The sequence below is a fragment of the Pelophylax lessonae genome (assembly GCF_965119305.1).
Source record: "Pelophylax lessonae genome assembly, chromosome: 5".
Lineage (NCBI taxonomy): Eukaryota > Metazoa > Chordata > Amphibia > Anura > Ranidae > Pelophylax > Pelophylax lessonae.
Genome location: NC_138772.1, coordinates 253,444,689 through 253,462,472, shown reverse-complemented (window position 1 = coordinate 253,462,472; position 17,784 = coordinate 253,444,689). Strand labels below are relative to the sequence as shown.

Genomic DNA, 17,784 nt, shown 5'->3' with positions numbered 1-17,784 from the left:
TGTCTAGTCCTGCTCCTGTGGAGGCAACATAACCCGAAGGTGCTGTATCACCGAGGACTACGTCTGTCAATGAGCGATAGAGAAAAATGTTTTACCTAGCACCTACCTAACTAGGACGGTGCTACATATGCATAAAAGTAACCGCCCCCCCCATCCTCCCTCCTGTCCTCCCTCCCTACCTGAGCCCCCTCTTGATCCAGCAATGTCCACGAGAAGCTTGCCTCTTAGGGGACTCGTGCTCCTGATTGGCTTTTGGCGGCTAAACACAGCTAGTGAGCCATTTAGGAGATGGAGGGGCGGGGCCGAGTTACAGCTCCGTGGGTGAATGGACACACAGAGCCGCCTGTTGGGAGCGTGTCTGCTTGTGTGTTCCCACAGCAAGCTGCTTGCTGTGGGGGCACACGGCAGGAGGGAGGAGCCAGGAACGTCGGCGTGGGACCCAAGAAGAGGAGGATCCGGGCTGCTCTGTGCAAAACCACTGCACAGAGCAGGTGTGTAGAACATGTTTGTTATTTTTAGAAAAAAATAAAACGAGACTTTATCACTTTAAACTCTTCTTGACTCAAAATGTACAGGGTCAGACTCAGTTTCAACAGCAGCTTCCTCAATCCTTAGTGATACAGTACTGGATTTGCATTATTTTTACATGCACACAAGTTTTGTTTATATTGCCTGAACATTACTCTTAATAGGGCTGCCTCCCACCCCCAGATCTATTAGCAGTTGTGGGTGCAGCTCTGGCTATTGCTACACCACTGTTTTTTTTTTTAATGTTTGATTTGCACCACCTTGCAGTATTTAGGTTTGTTTTCGGTTGTGTCCTGGGTCTAGACTGGGGGAGTTAAAGTCCTCATAAATATTTGCCTGCCTGCTCTAAAATTTCTAAGAAAATGTAACCGACAAACTCTTTCACATTGTCATGTCACCTTCCGACGATAGTTAGTTCGTTGTGAACATCATTTAAACCACCTTGGAATTTACTTCACTGCAGCAGTAAGACTAATTCTTACTGGAAGTTGGATATCATTAAGCCTATTACAAAAAAATAGTCCCAGCAATTAGGTTTTTAAAGTGTATGGCAATGGGAAGCAGGGCTGCGCAAAACGTAAACAGTGGCAGCACATTGCTGGGGCCGCCGGTCCATGTGACAGGATACCGGTGTCAGGCACAGACACACCACCCTGACTCCTTCTAACCCACTTTGGGACTGGCACAGCCATCTCTGTTCAAGAGTGTGTCACCACCGTTTGAAACATCCTCTAAAACAGCCATCCCTTGGGAGACCCATGGATAACATCAAGCTTGATTGACCCATTTGCTATACTGTACTTGGGTCCTTAACCTCTGGTGAGCGCATTCATTATCCACTTCATTGGTGTGGGGACTCTTTCCTATTTGATCACCTATACATGTCTTGGTGGTTCCACAGTTATGGTTTAACCTCCAAATACCTGGGACTCACTATTATATATCAACTATTTTTCACTTTTCTATTATCTTTGATACACTATGACTGGACTGTATAAGGTAATTTAGCGCTGCACTTTTTTTTGTATAATTTGTATATGTTTTGGTTTAAAAAAAAAAAAAACCTATGGAATACATTTCTGCAATACATGCACATTTCAACAACTTTTGTAAGTACAGAAAACTTGTTAATACAGTCAAAATCCAGTGAGCTCCTAATTTCTTGCAATAAACTGACAATGCTGCCTTTGCTGTCCTGAAATTCCCGTCGTTCCTGCCTGAATTCTCCCCTGCTGGACTAAAAAACACTTCCGCCTCTCCTTCTCTCCATAAAATAAGGTAAAGGTGATCTTTAGTCTTTTAGAAGAGTACACTGCCTGGGACTTCAGTGTGGTCAGCTCACTACAGAAGTTAGGAACCCACTGGAATCCTGGCAGGATCAAAATATACTTTCAGAGAGACAAAGCATGGGAAAATGCACATGTTTTGCAGAAATGTATTGAACTTTTTTCTGCCCTTATATACACTTAAAAATTCAGAGACACACCCACAAGCTTGTGTTATGAAACATGGCAAGATTTACTAAAACTGGTGCACACAGAATCTGTTACAGCTTTGCATTGTAACCAGCTTCCAACTTCAGCTTGTATAATTAAGGTCCTTTCACACGGGCTTTCCGTCCGGCAGACTCTGTTTTGCTCAGAGGGGATCAACCTGCCGAACCCCGCTGAGCAGGCGGATGACAGATCCATCTCCGCTTACTTTGCAGAGACAGACCTGTCAGATCCTCGCTCTCCTCTATATCCACCTGTTTGTTGTTATCTGATCCTATCCGATCCGATCCTCCAGACGGATAGAAAATAGGTTTTCCATCCATCTGTATTTCACGGGTCGGATCGGATAGCGGCCGGTGTCAGCAGAGATGTCCCCCCTGACATCCTCCGCTCCATTAGGGTTGCATGGAGCATCCAATCAGGTCCGCCTGAAAAAACTGACAGGCGGACCTGATCGGAAAGCCTGTGTGAAAGGGGCTTGAAGCTTTGACAATAAACCTAGAAGCTGACTGGTCATTATGCACAGCTGCATCAGATTTGGTGTGCACCAGTTTTAGTAAATCTCACCCACAGTGTCTAAAGCAGGCATGTAGAAAGGCCGGCCCTCGGGCCAATTGCGGCACGGGGGCCACTCTAATATGGCCCCAGGGGTAATTTGGAAAAATCTATTGTTGTGGCCCCTGTGAATCCCCGAGCACTGCCCAGGACCCCTGGGATCTCTGGATCTTTCAACGCCGCGGGACTGCACGTATGCCATATTAGTTCTTTTACCATTCATTTTATACATCCTCTTATATATGCTACTGTTTTGAATGACTTATACTCAAAATGATGGTTCATCCCAGCCTGCTGCATCTAATTCTGTTTTTTCCTGTTACTTGTGAATACATTAATGTTAACACCCACCACCCACCGCCCACCCCCGCCAGCTTTATATCCCTTGCTCAATATGGCCTCGGACTTAGCCTGATTAGGGAACACTAAAAAACACAAATAAATCCGGTGCTAGTATTACAGGACCAGCGCCCTCTCCATGATAATTGGCATTACACCTGGGGGTCAAGTAGCAGCTGTGTGGGAACAAAACACACCAGGAGGGATGTTCAAAAGGATCAGTCACACAAGGGTTAACCACATATAAGCGCTATATGAACCCACCGATGATTATTATTGATGGCATCAATAATAGTCATGAATCAGGTCAATGTAAATAGAACATTGAAAAGTTGTCAGGACAACCATACAAGAAGCAGGCACTCCCTCACGCTCCCCGGCTTTGGGTCACCGCACGTGCCGCTCACCACCAGCGGTCCTATAGCGGTTCAAGCCTCGTTTTTGGTCCTCCTTCCCTCAGAGTCTGATATCATGTCCAGGTCCCCTTCCCAGTCGGCACTCGTGGGTGATCGGAGCGACCACAGCCGGCGATCCACCTATACCGGGCATTGTGTGACCCCCCCTTTCTACCCTTCCCTGTCCAGTATTGAGGCATTCCGTTATCTCCTCACAGCCCGAGCAAGGCACAGCTGTCCACACTGCTGCATTGTTTCTGGCTGGTTTTATACCTTCACACACACTGGATGGTCATGAAGCTGTGAGTTTTTAACTCCTTATTTTGGTTTCACCATTGCAGATCCAGTGGGGGTCTTTGTACAAAGTGTACTGCAGTTTTATACATACATAGAACTGATTTTGAATAAAACTTTTCAATGTTCTATTTACTACATTGTGAATACAAAAGTGGGTGCGCTAGGTGTGAGTAAAGCTGCTACCTGAACTATACCAAGTGAAAATGATGTTGAAAAAATAGGTGCGCTAAACAAATATAGTGGGTGAATGCCGTATGTACACATAAATAAACACACAATTATATGCAAACACACAATTAATAAATCATGATAACCGTGATAAAGTGAAAACTTGAAATCTTGAAAATTTGAAAACCCAAACGAGTGCAAAAATTAATAAGAGTCCATAAAATCCAATTAAGAGGTTTTCACCAAGGTGTATCGTGAAATGTAAGAAATCAACTTCAAGTGATGTCTCCCGTGCTATAAAACAGTGATTCCCACCACGACAGGCTTTCCTCCTTACCAGATAGGAGGCTCCTATCTCAGCAGGAGCCTTGTCAGAGGAAACGCGTCAGAGAGGAGGCGTGTCGCGCCGCCACAGACGTCACGCATTGCCCGATCTGCATCCAGGCATAGGCGTACTCATTGGATACTCTGTTTGTTTCCCCGCATATCGATGTAAGTGCATTACTTTTTTATTAAATATCTCGGGGGTATTACCCTATCGTCTGCCTATTCCTTTCCTCACATGACATCCTGGGGAGTACAATTAGGAAACGGACGTACATGTTTAGCGGAGGGGACAACTGATATCCGTTCTACAGAAGAGAGATCCATTCAGGAGATTTTCCAGTGCCCTTGATTTATACGCCATTTGGTAAGAGGCTAATTTAGGTCATCTCACAGGGTGGAACTACAGTGGAAATTTACTCCTTTTCCAACTGGCTTTACTCTTGACAAAGCGCATGCGCGCGAAACATGTAGTTGCGGCAACCAGAAAGCAAGATTGTTGATACACGTGACCAGCCCGACCTCCGAATCGTCACTTCCGGTGACGCGATCCCTACGTCACTTCCGGTGATCGCGGAAGTAGCGGACAACCCGGAGATCCGACACAGGCAAGCTGCAGTTATCGTAGGACTGTGCGGCGGCCGCGCACAGTGTCCTCCCCTCAGTTGGACTACGGCACCTATGTGCCCCTCGAGGTACCCCACTCTTTATTCCACCATTTTTACCAAACATCTGTATCAAATCAGTTTTAAATACATTTGGACACAACTTGTATACTTGGTGTTATGTTCCTGTTAATATTTTTTTTATGACAGACAACTTTTATTACCAATAATATGTAATGTACTTTACAATGTCCCTGACCTAGATTTCAGCTTCCTGGATTTTTTTTTTTTTCCATCTGGCCTTCAGATATGAAAGGCAGAGTGATTTAACACCTGTTTAGATTTGTCATCCATGTGACGAAGTGTAAACTTTGCATAAAATAGTTAATTTGCATTTAATTTTAATGGTCCAAAGAATGTCAGGTAAAATGGTCGGCCCTGTTTGAAAAAAGTTTGGACACCTCTGGTCTAGATTCTACCAAAAAAAATAGAATTTACATTTTGCTTGGGAAGGAGACTATCGCCTCAAGTCTCGGTAATTGTACTTAATACATAGAGAAATCTTTCCTTGGTGAAAAGATAGATAGATAGATAGATAGATAGATAGATAGATAGATAGATAGATAGATAGATAGATAGATAGATAGATAGATAGATAGATAGATAGATAGATAGATAGATAGATAGATAGATAGATGCAGTGGAACAAACACAGAAGAGCCATATGCATTTTGTATAGGTCCCATGTACAAAACACATAATGAAAACCCATGTTTGCCTGATAATAGAATGACAGTATGTGTTACCTGTAGTGGAGGTTTCATGATTATATGCGCTTTCCTCCTCTGACGGTGTCTGTACATAGTAGATCTGATCTGGAATCATACTTGCAACCTTCTCTTTTATACTGCTGGATCCAAGTCCACAGCGCATAACCTTTTCTCTTCTTTCATGGGCCATTATCTTTCTGGTCCTTGCCTTTATATTCTCCCAGCATTTTTTTAGTTGTTTGAAATCCCTCAAAGACACACTAGGTTGCGAATTGTACTCATGTGCTAGAGCTTGCCAGGTGCGCTGCTTTAGAGCAATAGTACGAGCATCACTTTTTTTACATTCCAGTACATATTTGTACTTTTCTACCAGAGCCAACAAAACATTCTTCTCCAACTCAGAAAAGTACTTCGCTGGTTTCAACACTTCGTTACTTTGCATTTTCCTTGACAAGGTGAGCACCTAAGAAAAGAAAAATCATGCAGACATGAAAAAACAATTTATAGAAAATGATATCACAATTTTTTGCTAGAAATATTCATTTACATGGGGATAAGTGTGAAATATTTTTTTTGGTCAATACTAAGTAAAAAGAAGACACAGAAACAGCATAGTCATAACTGTTAATAAACTCTCCCTGTTCAATTTCCCCAAATAAAATAATCAAAACATACTCTACAACTTGCTGTCTCTAGATCTCTTCTAACATGCATAGTTTTCTTGCAATCCGTCACTGTTCACTTCTATGACATCACTGGCGCATGCACATAATCTCCTCTTTTCACGGCACTCTTATTGTTCTGTTAGTCTATTCAGTAATATGCTGTGGCTCTCTCATGTCCTCTCTGCGGCATTGCTCTGCAATCCTGCGAGAGTACAGGCCACTTCAGAATTTCTTGTTTGTACCCCACGTGACTTGCAACGCAACAGGAGGGTGAAAACATTGGTGCATAGGCACAGGACATGGTGAGGCTTTTGGGAGAGACTATTCAGCGATGCACCTTTTATTTTAATTTCATAGGACAGGGTTGCCATAGTAATCTGAAAAAAAAACAAGGCTTGGAAAACAGAAACAATTACTGGGAATGTGCAAGATTACAGTAGGGAGAAACAGGGCAAAAGCCCACGCCGCTGCTGACTCAGAAGACAGTACCCAACATGGTGCCTGCTTCGGCCAGGAAGAAAGAAAATAAACACACAGAATAATAGTAGGGAACATGCAAACGGGTCAATAATTGGGCAGAATGTAATTTACGTTTTATCATACTGCTAGCATTGAGAAGGAGCACACCAGGGGCAGAGCTTACTAGTCCAATTTAATGTTATCAATGTGACAATTGTGCAATAATCAAATCCAAAGTCAACAGCCAAATTTGCATCCAAGTCACACCCATCCGAAGTTGCATCAAAGTCGCAATGAAAAATCGCCATGAAAAATCACATGACTTTGGAGTTGCACAATTGTGAATAGAGCCTTAAAGGGACTTTTTTCAAGAATTTTAACTTGAGAAACTCAGTAGCACAGTATTTGTACCTTAGGTCAGCAACACTGGCAAATATGAATGCTTTAATGCTGGCACGATACCATTTCATGAGTAAAGTCATAGCATGTTATGTGGCTCAATATCCGTGTCAAGTAACCAAAACAATGGTCCCACATAAGCTACAGTTTCCAGGGAACACAAAGCCTTTTCAAAAAACACAGTGTAACCATTTATGACTACAAAGCACTGGATATTTTGGATAGTGACTAGACGTGCAGAAAGGAAACATTTGTTTAAAAATTGGGTTTGGATCTACATTGGAGGTTAAATAGTCGTGTCTGCCACCATCCCAAAAATTATTTGTGGTATTTGTGGTGCCTCAAGTCAAAGTGGGATTTTAAGGGCAGGAGTAAAGGGGATAATCGGTAGTAGTGTAGTAGGTAAAATTTATTTACAAGGTATAAATGATATAAATTATGTACAAACATTCAGGGTGAAAAAATGGGTAAAGGCCCATTGTGCCAGTGAGAGAGGAAAGGTTCAGGTGTGATAACAAGTGACAATAAAGTGACTTGAATTGATTTAGGTGATCCTGCTCTGCTGATTCTCATGTCAAACGACCGGAATAGACGCAGAGGAGGTAACCAATCGGTTAATCCGACATGTTTCGGCCAACTGCCGATTCTAAAGTAATCAAGGAGATATATGGTATCAAGTAATGGCAATTAAAGAGAACCATAATTGTAAAGCAAAAGCGCACAATATGTGAGTACATACATTTTTGATATAAGTCCACTTCCTAGGATTGAGCCTTCCCGGAATTTCTCCAGGAGCTACGGGAACAATATGCTGTGAGGGTGAGATAAGTAGTATACAAGCAAGGGGAACCAATGGTTAACTAATGAATAAAGTAATAATGATTACTTGCTGGGCAGAAAATTCTGATCCAGGGATCCAAAGTAGGATTAGATATATGTCAAAAACTTCCACATGATTGGTTCTGAGATCTAGTGAAAATATAATAAAGTAGCCAAGGGTATGTAAATTTATTAGAGTATGGGTGCATTTAACCATAATAATAATTTGGACTCATTTCCAGAGAAGTTTCCAGAGTGGTCCTAGGGGACTTGGTAGGAGAGATCTAAGAAAGCTCTCCTCCAAGTCTAACTTACATTTTGATGTGAAAAATAGCAGGGTCACAGCGTGAGGGCTCCGGGTCCGCCTTCTCCCTCGGTCAGAGAGAGACTGGCAGGCTCAGAGTGTTCCCCGGCCTATAAAGGCAGTCGCGCATGCGCAGTGGTGCGCTGCGTGACGCCGTCTGGTGTTGTCCATAGCACGGTGTGGAGAGCGCTTGCGCGCAGCAAAGGCGCATCCCCAGAGACCGTGTGGACGTGCCAGTGAAGGCCCGCCGACACAGTGCGAGAAGCCGGATCATCCCCGAGGGGATGAAAGGAAGGTGCAAGACCGACCATACGGATTCAAGTGCCCCGATCCACAGGGATTCGGGGCTTCCTGTGCCGGGAGTTCATGGAGTCTGGGGTTAAGGCTTAAGAAGTGGATGTAATATTGATAATCATGAAATAACAACCAAAGAAAATAATCCCTAATGAGTAAACAACAATTATTGAATTTAGCAGCATTATATTTGCAGAGGAATTCCTGTGGGAGAAGGAGGAATGGGGGCAAGGGGGAGATACAGTCAGGCACCAGTGATTGATCACTTGAATGGTCAGTGAAGGGAGGTCCGTACCCTATGAATAAATCACAGTCAATTCAGATTTTGTAGGATTTATACAATCTGATTGGGTCAAGATTGTACAATCAAAGTTGGACACAAAAGGGGGGATTAAAAAAAAAAAAAAAATTAAAAATAAAAAGTAAAAGTGAAAAGTTTTTTAGTCAGTTTTGCCGGAGGAGAAACCTGGGAGGAATGGGCGGAAGCTTTGCGCTTCGTTTAATCCTGGTGGTGTAGTAGCTTTGAGTCTAGTAATCCAGCGCATTTCCAACTGTAAGAGGGTCTTGTTCCAGTCACCGCCACGAAGTGGCACATGGATTCTATCCAAGGCCATAAAATGTATTTTGGGCATTTTGTAGTTGTGATGGTACGCTCTATGTCTACCCAGAGGGACATAATAATTGCCAACATGCATGGCTTGCAGATGCTGGTTGACACGTTTTCCGAATTCTCACTCCAAAAACACCTGGAGAGGAAGTCAGCACTACACTGGCCTATTAAGACATTCGAACGATATATCAGTGAGAAAATTAACCCCGTGGGACTAAGAATTCAAATTTTTCCCACCATGGAAAACATTACAGCCCAACTCAAGAAAGAATGGGAAGATCAATTAAATGAATGTTCACGGAATCTTATGATTCTATTGCAAGAGGAATATCTGAGACAAATTAAATCTCTCGATTTAGACATCAAAAAAACCTATGAACAACTGGCTCCCCTAAAAAAAGCACAACTGTATAGCGAGCAAGAGAACAAACTTAAATCCCATTTGGAGGAATATGGCAAAGACATTCTCAGAAAAAAAGAAAGGAAATACTGGCGTGACAAAAACGCCTTCGCACAAGGCAGGGCCTACAAATGGTCCAATCAACGCCCCAATCGCCGAAACCAATATGGAAGACCCAATGACAGAACAGGACAACCCTATTATTCTTCAGACTCCTCCTCACACACTTCGGGCACAGCATAAGAGCAGAAGAAGAGGTACCTCTAAACAACAGGACCCTCAACCCACAACAGATGAGGGGAACACCAAAGATATACAATCTCAAGATACCAATCAGACGTCGCATACACAGGACACACAATCAGGGGAATAAAGTTTACCCCTTAGGCCACATCATATTTTTACAAGATCACAAACCGACCCCAAACAACAGGGGTTTTTTTTTTTAGGGAAAACGAATACCAAACCTCCAAAAAAACAGAACCCACCGGAGAAGAAACCGGAGGAAGAAAAACGGTCATAAATCTATCATCACACACACTTACTGACGATCAAAAGGAAGTCCTATCCTTGGGACTCTCTTTTTGTCCCAATACCAGCATCGATAGGTTTGAAACCATCAAGGACGTTAACCTTTTTGCTAGAAATCTACTGTTAAAAACTTTCTACCAAAAACAATCTCAAGCAACTCAAGCAACACCTACACTAACGGCAGGTGAATTTAGAGCCATTCGTGATCTTAACCTATTACTTCAAGAAAGCGATCTAGAAGATTGGGACGATCCAATAGAATCTGGTAAAGAACCTGATAGTGATGATCAAGAAACAACCCCTGATCAACCGACTTTTAAAAAAAGATCTAACAAATTTCCATCTCTAAATATCAACCCTGCTATCGCACTGTTTGTGCGACAAACTACCAAAGACATCGAATCAATTAAAGAAAAAAGACATCAATCAAACCTAACCAACAAACAAAATCGAGCCCTCAAGGAACTCAGGGACAACGATGACATCATCATTAAACCCTCCGACAAGGGAGGGAATGTAGTAGTCATGAGCAAAGAAAAATACAAAAACATGTGTCTTAATATACTGTCTAACCATCAATGCTACAAAAAGATCCCTCCTATAATGACTCAAACATACCATCAACTATTCTACTCGAAAGTAGATAATGCCTTCAGAGACGATACCATATCTCAGACTTTATGGGAATATATCAGGACACCACATCCAAGAACACCTACAATGTACGCATTACCCAAACTACACAAAAATATGGATGACCCACCTGGGCGACCAATCATCTTGGGTAACGGCTGCATTTCAGAGTCTATGAGCAAAGTGATAGATAGATACATCCTCATGTAAAAGAACTACCCTCTTACACTCAAGATACTCTCCATCTCCTCAGGATACTCAACGACATCAGTATACCAGAAGAAGCTTATCTAGTCACCATTGACGTTGAATCATTGTATAACAACATTCCCCATAAGAAAGGAGTAGAGACAGTGGAGAGGATACTACGATACCAGAGTGAACATGATTTCAAATTTAACAACTTCGTTACTGAGATGCTACAATTCATACTCAATCACAATGTCTTCACATTTGGGGGCAACTACTACCTTCAAACTTGTGGGGTTGCGATGGGGACAAGTTGTGCCCCATCGTATGCCAATATTTATTTGGGCGCTTGGGAGCAGGAATTCCTCTTTGATGAAGAGAATACAATCTACGCTGACAAGATACTCATATGGCAAAGGTATATTGACGATATACTTATCGTGTGGAACGGCCCTGAGACTATGATCACAGAATTACTAATCAGGATGAATCAAAACAAATATAACATGTTTTTCACCATGACTTACAATAAACAACAAGTATCCTTCCTTGATACCCTCATTTACAAAGACTCTATTCTCCACGCCTCCAGCTTCCACCCCCAACCGCTTATTAATTCCATACCGTACAGCCAATATCTAAGGTTAAAAAGGAATTGCACAGACCCCGCCAACTTCCAACTCGAGGCCAACGCTTTAACCACCAGACTATTACAAAGAGGCTATACCAAAACTTCACTACGTAAGGCCTTCAACCGTGCACACCAGAGGGACAGAGAAACACTTCTCTTTAAAAACAAAGAAACAAAACGGAACCTGACACCCGAATCATCATCAGATTCACGAACGAACATCAACAAATCAGGAACATCCTTACAAAAAATTGGTCAATTCTTATGGAAGAGCCCAGCACATCAAAACTTCTACCTCAATACCCACCCATTACCTTTAGGAAGGCAGGCTCCCTACAACAAAAATTAGTATCCAGTGAATTCAAAGAAGGATCCAAGAAAGATCCTTGCAGAACTAAAGGGACCTTCCCTTGTGGGAACTGTGCCCAGTGCTATGTGATCCGCCAAACGATAAATACTATCTTACCTATTGGGGAACCCTTCCAATCTAAACATTTTTGCAATTGCAAAACTAAGGGCGTGATTTATATGATGACATGTGAATGTGGGTCTTTCTATATAGGGAAGACCCAACAAGAATTCGGAAAACGTGTCAACCAGCATCTGCAAGCCATGCATGTTGGCAATTATTATGTCCCTCTGGGTAGACATAGAGCGTACCATCACAACTACAAAATGCCCAAAATAAATTTTATGGCCTTGGATAGAATCCATGTGCCACTTCGTGGCGGTGACTGGAACAAGACCCTCTTACAGTTGGAAATGCGCTGGATTACTAGACTCAAAGCTACTACACCACCAGGATTAAACGAAGCGCAAAGCTTCCGCCCATTCCTCCCAGGTTTCTCCTCCGGCAAAACTGACTAAAAAACTTTTCACTTTTACTTTTTATTTTTAATTTTTTTTTTTTTTTTAATCCCCCCTTTTGTGTCCAACTTTGATTGTACAATCTTGACCCAATCAGATTGTATAAATCCTACAAAATCTGAATTGACTGTGATTTATTCATAGGGTACGGACCTCCCTTCACTGACCATTCAAGTGATCAATCACTGGTGCCTGACTGTATCTCCCCCTTGCCCCCATTCCTCCTTCTCCCACAGGAATTCCTCTGCAAATATAATGCTGCTAAATTCAATAATTGTTGTTTACTCATTAGGGATTATTTTCTTTGGTTGTTATTTCATGATTATCAATATTACATCCACTTCTTAAGCCTTAACCCCAGACTCCATGAACTCCCGGCACAGGAAGCCCCGAATCCCTGTGGATCGGGGCACTTGAATCCGTATGGTCGGTCTTGCACCTTCCTTTCATCCCCTCTGGGATGATCCGGCTTCTCGCACTGTGTCGGCGGCCTTCACTGGCACGTCCGCACGGTCTCTGGGGATGCGCCTTTGCTGCACGCAAGCGCTCTCCACACCGTGCTATGGACAACACCATACGGCGTCACGCAGCGCACCACTGCGCATGCGCGACTGCCTTTATAGGCCGGGGAACACTCTGAGCCTGCCAGTCTCTCTCTGACCGAGGGAGAAGGCGGACCCGGAGCCCTCACGCTGTGACCCTGCTATTTTTCACATCAAAATGTAAGTTAGACTTGGAGGAGAGCTTTCTTAGATCTCTCCTACCAAGTCCCCTAGGACCACTCTGTAAACTTCTCTGGAAATGAGTCCAAATTATTATTATGGTTAAATGCACCCATACTCTAATAAATTTACATACCCTTGGCTACTTTATTATATTTTCACTAGATCTCAGAACCAATCATGTGGAAGTTTTTGACATATATCTAATCCTACTTTGGATTCCTGGATCAGAATTTTCTGCCCAGCAAGTAATCATTATTACTTTATTCATTAGTTAACCATTGGTTCCCCTTGCTTGTATACTCAGCCAACTACTTATCTCACCCTCACAGCATATTGTTCCCGTAGCTCCTGGAGAAATTCCGGGAAGGCTCAATCCTAGGAAGTGGACATATATCAAAAATGTATGTACTCACATATTGTGCGCTTTTGCTTTACAATTATGGTTCTCTTTAATTGCCATTACTTGATACCATATATCTCATTGATTACTTTAGAATCGGTGACAGATCCTTGATAAAAGGCCGCAGTTGGCCGAAACATGTCGGATTAACCGATTGGTTACCTCCTCTGCGTCTATTCCGGTCGTTTGACATGAGAATCAGCAGAGCAGGATCACCAAAATCAATTCAAGTCACTTTATTGTCACTTGTTATCACACCTGAACCTTTCCTCTCTCACTGGCACAATGGGCCTTTACCCATTTTTTCACCCTGAATGTTTGTACATAATTTATATCATTTATACCTTGTAAATAAATTTTACCTACTACACTACTACCGATTATCCCCTTTACTCCTGCCCTTAAAATCCCACTTTGACTTGAGGCACCACAAATACCACAAAGGAAACATTTGTTTTATTTTGGATTCATTAGGTTTCATTAAATAGATTCAGAATTTGATTATAATTTTGTTTATTCATTTTCTAACGAATTCCCCCTAAATACCCTATCCATTCCAGGCCCTTCAAGTCTGGTATAGATTTTAGGGGGAACCCTACATCAATTTTTTTATTTTTAAATGGCATGAGGTCCCACCCAAAGACCATCCAGTGGACTGTGCAGCATTTACATGCCTCCCTATTGTCCAGATCACGGTGTGCATTACAGGCCTCCTCAGACCACCATCCAGAGCACTGTGTGCATTATAAGCCTCCTGAGACTGTCCACAGCACTGTGTGCAATGCATTACAGGCCTCCTCCTGTGACCGTCCAGGGCACTGTGTGCATTACTTATACCTCCCAACTTTTGAACTTCAGAATGAGGGACACTGGAGGAGTGACAAGACCTGCGGCATCCGTAGATAAAATGTGGGCATGGTCAAGCACTTAGTAGTGGAGGGGGGGGTCTTAAGGTGGTTAAACAAAACCCGTGCTTCCTTGTACCTATTAGATTTGTTTGTCTGAGCCTACCTTAACCACTTCTGGACCGGAAGGATTTGTCCCCTTAACGACCAGGCCATTTTTTGCAATTTGGCACTGCGTGACTTTAACTGACCATTACACGCAATGCAATGCAATGCTGTACCCAAATTAAATTTATGTCCTTTTTTCCCCACAAATAGAGCTTTCTTTGGTGATATTTGATCACCTCTGCGTTTTTTTTTTTTTTTTTTTTTGCAGTATAAAACAAAGAAAATTTTTTTTCTTATAACAAATATTCAATAAACTCAAATTTTGTCATACATTTAGGCCAAAATGTATTTAGCTACATGTCTGATAAAAAAAAAAAAAATCTCCATAAGCGCATTTTTATTTATGTGTCTACAAACTATGGACTGGAAAACTGGAATTTACACAGCTTTTACTTTATGACTGCCTATCTCATTTATCTCATTTCTTGAAGTGCTAAAATGGCAGGGCAGTACAACCCCCCCCCCTCCCCAAATTACCCCTTTTTGGAAAGTAGACACCCCAAAGAATTTCCTGAGAGGCATGTTGAGCCCATTGAATATTTAATTTTTTTTTACACAGGTGTTTTAAAAATGACTAAAAAAAAGAAACACCCCAAAATACATTCTGCTGCTTCTCCTGAGTATAGGGATAACCCATGTGAGACTTTTTGGCAGTCTAGCCACGTACCCCAAGACCAATCACTGCCTTCAGGCTTTCTAAGGGTGTAAATTGTTGATTTCCTTCGCACAACTTCATTCCCTCTTTATACATTCCATATTTCATATGGGCTCATCTGGTCCTCCCCAAACAATACGGGGGTTTGGCTCTTCCAGACGTGGCAAAATATCATCAAGCAGTACACCTTAGCCGTCTCCTGGACTGGTGTAGACATCTCTTGGGCAAACTCTGGGTGCAGGTTGAACAGGCACAGGCGGGCGTACCTCTGGGGGGGGGGGGGGGGGGAGTCCCCTGGTGTGTGGGCGCAATCCCGAGTTACCAGGGACTAGTGATGGACGAACATCGGCCGGGGCAGTTCGCGAACGTTATTCGCACAAATAGAGCTTTCTTTGGTGATATTTGATCACCTCTGCGTTTTTTTTTTTTTTTTTTTGCAGTATAAAAACTAAGAAAAAAATGTTTCTACTTTTTCTTATAACAAATATTCAATGAACTCAAATTTTGTCATACATTTAGGCCAAAATGTATTCAGCTACATGTCTTTGATAAAAAAAAAAAAAAAAAAAAAATCTCCATAAGCGCATTTTTATTTTTTATGTTTTAAATGTTCGCGAACCGCAAGTTCACGGCGGGCCCCATTGACTTTAATGGCAGGCGATTTTTAAAAACCTTCAGGTCATATTTGCAGCCACAAAATACTTACTAGCTGTGCAAAAATAGTCCCCTGGAAATTACCCCTTTTTGGAAAGTAGACACCCGAAGCGTTTTTCTGAGAGGCATGTTGAGTGCTTTGCAGATCTCACTTTTTGTCACAAAGTTTTGAAAATTTAATAATGAAAAAAAATGCATTTTCCTTTTTTTTTTTTTTTTCTCCCTTCATTTTCCAAAATAAAAGAGAGCTGCAAAATACTCGCCATTTGTGATGGTACTCATCATCACTGGGAGTGAAAGACAGATACTTAATGGACACTGAGAATATGGTTTGGATAGCTTTAAATAGGTTCTGTGTTTACACTTATGATAATGTGTATTGTACTTCAATGTCAGAGACAGACAGTCTGTCACTGGTCGAATTTTCCTATTGTCTGTGTATTGAGGTGTGATGTGTATTCTGTTAAGCCTGCCTGTCCCATTGTTAATGAACTCACATTTTGTTTCTGTGCAGATGGCTGGATAATTAGTTAAGGGTAATTATATTTCTGTATACAATTTCATTTGCATATGATAATGTAATCAGACAACCACTGACCTGTGTGTGGTAATCTGATCAGGAGGGGGATGTCCATGCTGTATATAAACTGTGTGCATTGTTCAATAAAGAAGGTTCCAGTACAAGCTAAGTTGTCGGCTAGCTTTGTATGGAGGCGGCTGGAAATCTATGTTCAAGACCGAAGAAAGCCGTATACTGACGGAACCCCATAAGCACAGTGTGAGTGTCGGTTCCATTACACCATGCATCTTAGCAAATACCTTGGAGTGTCTACCTTCCGAAAAGGGGTCAATTGGGGAGAGGGGATTTTGTGCTACCTTGGCATTTCATGGCCTCCGAAACTGTAGGTAGTGAGGAGTGAAATCAACAATTTACGCCACGGCAAAATATAAATATTCCATGGACTCCCCATGCCACTCAGCAAATAGCTTGGATTGTCTACTTTTCAAAATAGGGTCATTTAGGGGGGTTTTATTCTATCTTGAGATTTCAGGGCCTCTGAAACTGTGATCGGTAGTGAGGAAGTAAAAAAGCAATTTACACCCTTAGAAAAACTGAAGGTGGTGATTGGTTTCGGGGTCCGGTACACAGCTAGGCTCCCAAAAAGTCTCACACAAGTGGTATCCCTGTACTCCAGAGAAGCAGCAGAATGTATTTTGGGGTGTCATTTCACAAATACCCATGGCATGTGTGAGCAATATATCATTTAGTGACAACTTTGTGTAAAAAGAAAAGAAAAAAACTAATTGTAATTTTCCTGAAACCTGTGACAAAATATAAAATATTCCATGGACTCAACATGCCTCTCAGCAAATAGTTTGGGGTGTCCACTTTCCAAAAATGGGGAGTGTTTGAACTGTCCTGGCATTTTATGCTCAATCTTAGAAGCTTATGCCACACATCACCCACTCTTCTAACCACTTGAAGACCAAGCCTTTTCTGTGACTTTTTGTTTACATGAAAAAAAAACAATTTTATATATATATATATATATATATATATATATATACAGTGGGTACGGAAAGTATTCAGACCCCCTTAAATTTTTCACTCTTTGTTATATTGCAGCCATTTGCTAAAATCATTTAAGTTCATTCTTCTTCCTCATGAATGTACACATAGCACCCCATACTGACAGAAAAACACAGAATTGTTGACATTGCTGCAGATTTATTAAAAAAGAAAAACTGAAATATCACATGGTCCTAAGTATTCAGACCCTTTGCTCAGTATTTAGTAGAAGCCCCCTTTTGATCTAATACAGCCAGGAGTCTTTTTGGGAAAGATGCAACAAGTCTTTCACACCTGGATATGGGGATCCTCTGCCATTCCTCCTTGCAGATCCTCTCCAGTTCTGTCAGGTTGGATGGTAAACGTTGGTGCACAGCCATTTTTAGGTCTCTCCAGAGATGCTCAATTGGGTTTAAGTCAGGGCTCTGGCTGGGCCATTCAAGAACAGTCACGGAGTTGTTGTGAAGCCACTCCTTCGTTATTTTAGCTGTG

The 17,784-nt window shown here is 42.0% G+C and overlaps 1 protein-coding gene across 4 annotated transcripts in view; it reads right to left on the bottom strand.

Moving 5' to 3' along the window:
• MSANTD3 (Myb/SANT DNA binding domain containing 3) overlaps positions 1-17,784 on the bottom strand; it is a 246,351-nt gene that overhangs the window by 148,104 nt on the left and 80,463 nt on the right. For all 4 annotated transcript variants that reach the window (XM_082257437.1, XM_082257436.1, XM_082257438.1 and 1 more), the window contains exon 2: positions 5,511-5,937. In XM_082257437.1, coding sequence (XP_082113563.1) covers positions 5,511-5,916 — 406 coding nt within the window. In that variant the 5' untranslated portion in view covers positions 5,917-5,937. The remainder of the gene's footprint in view (positions 1-5,510; positions 5,938-17,784) is intronic.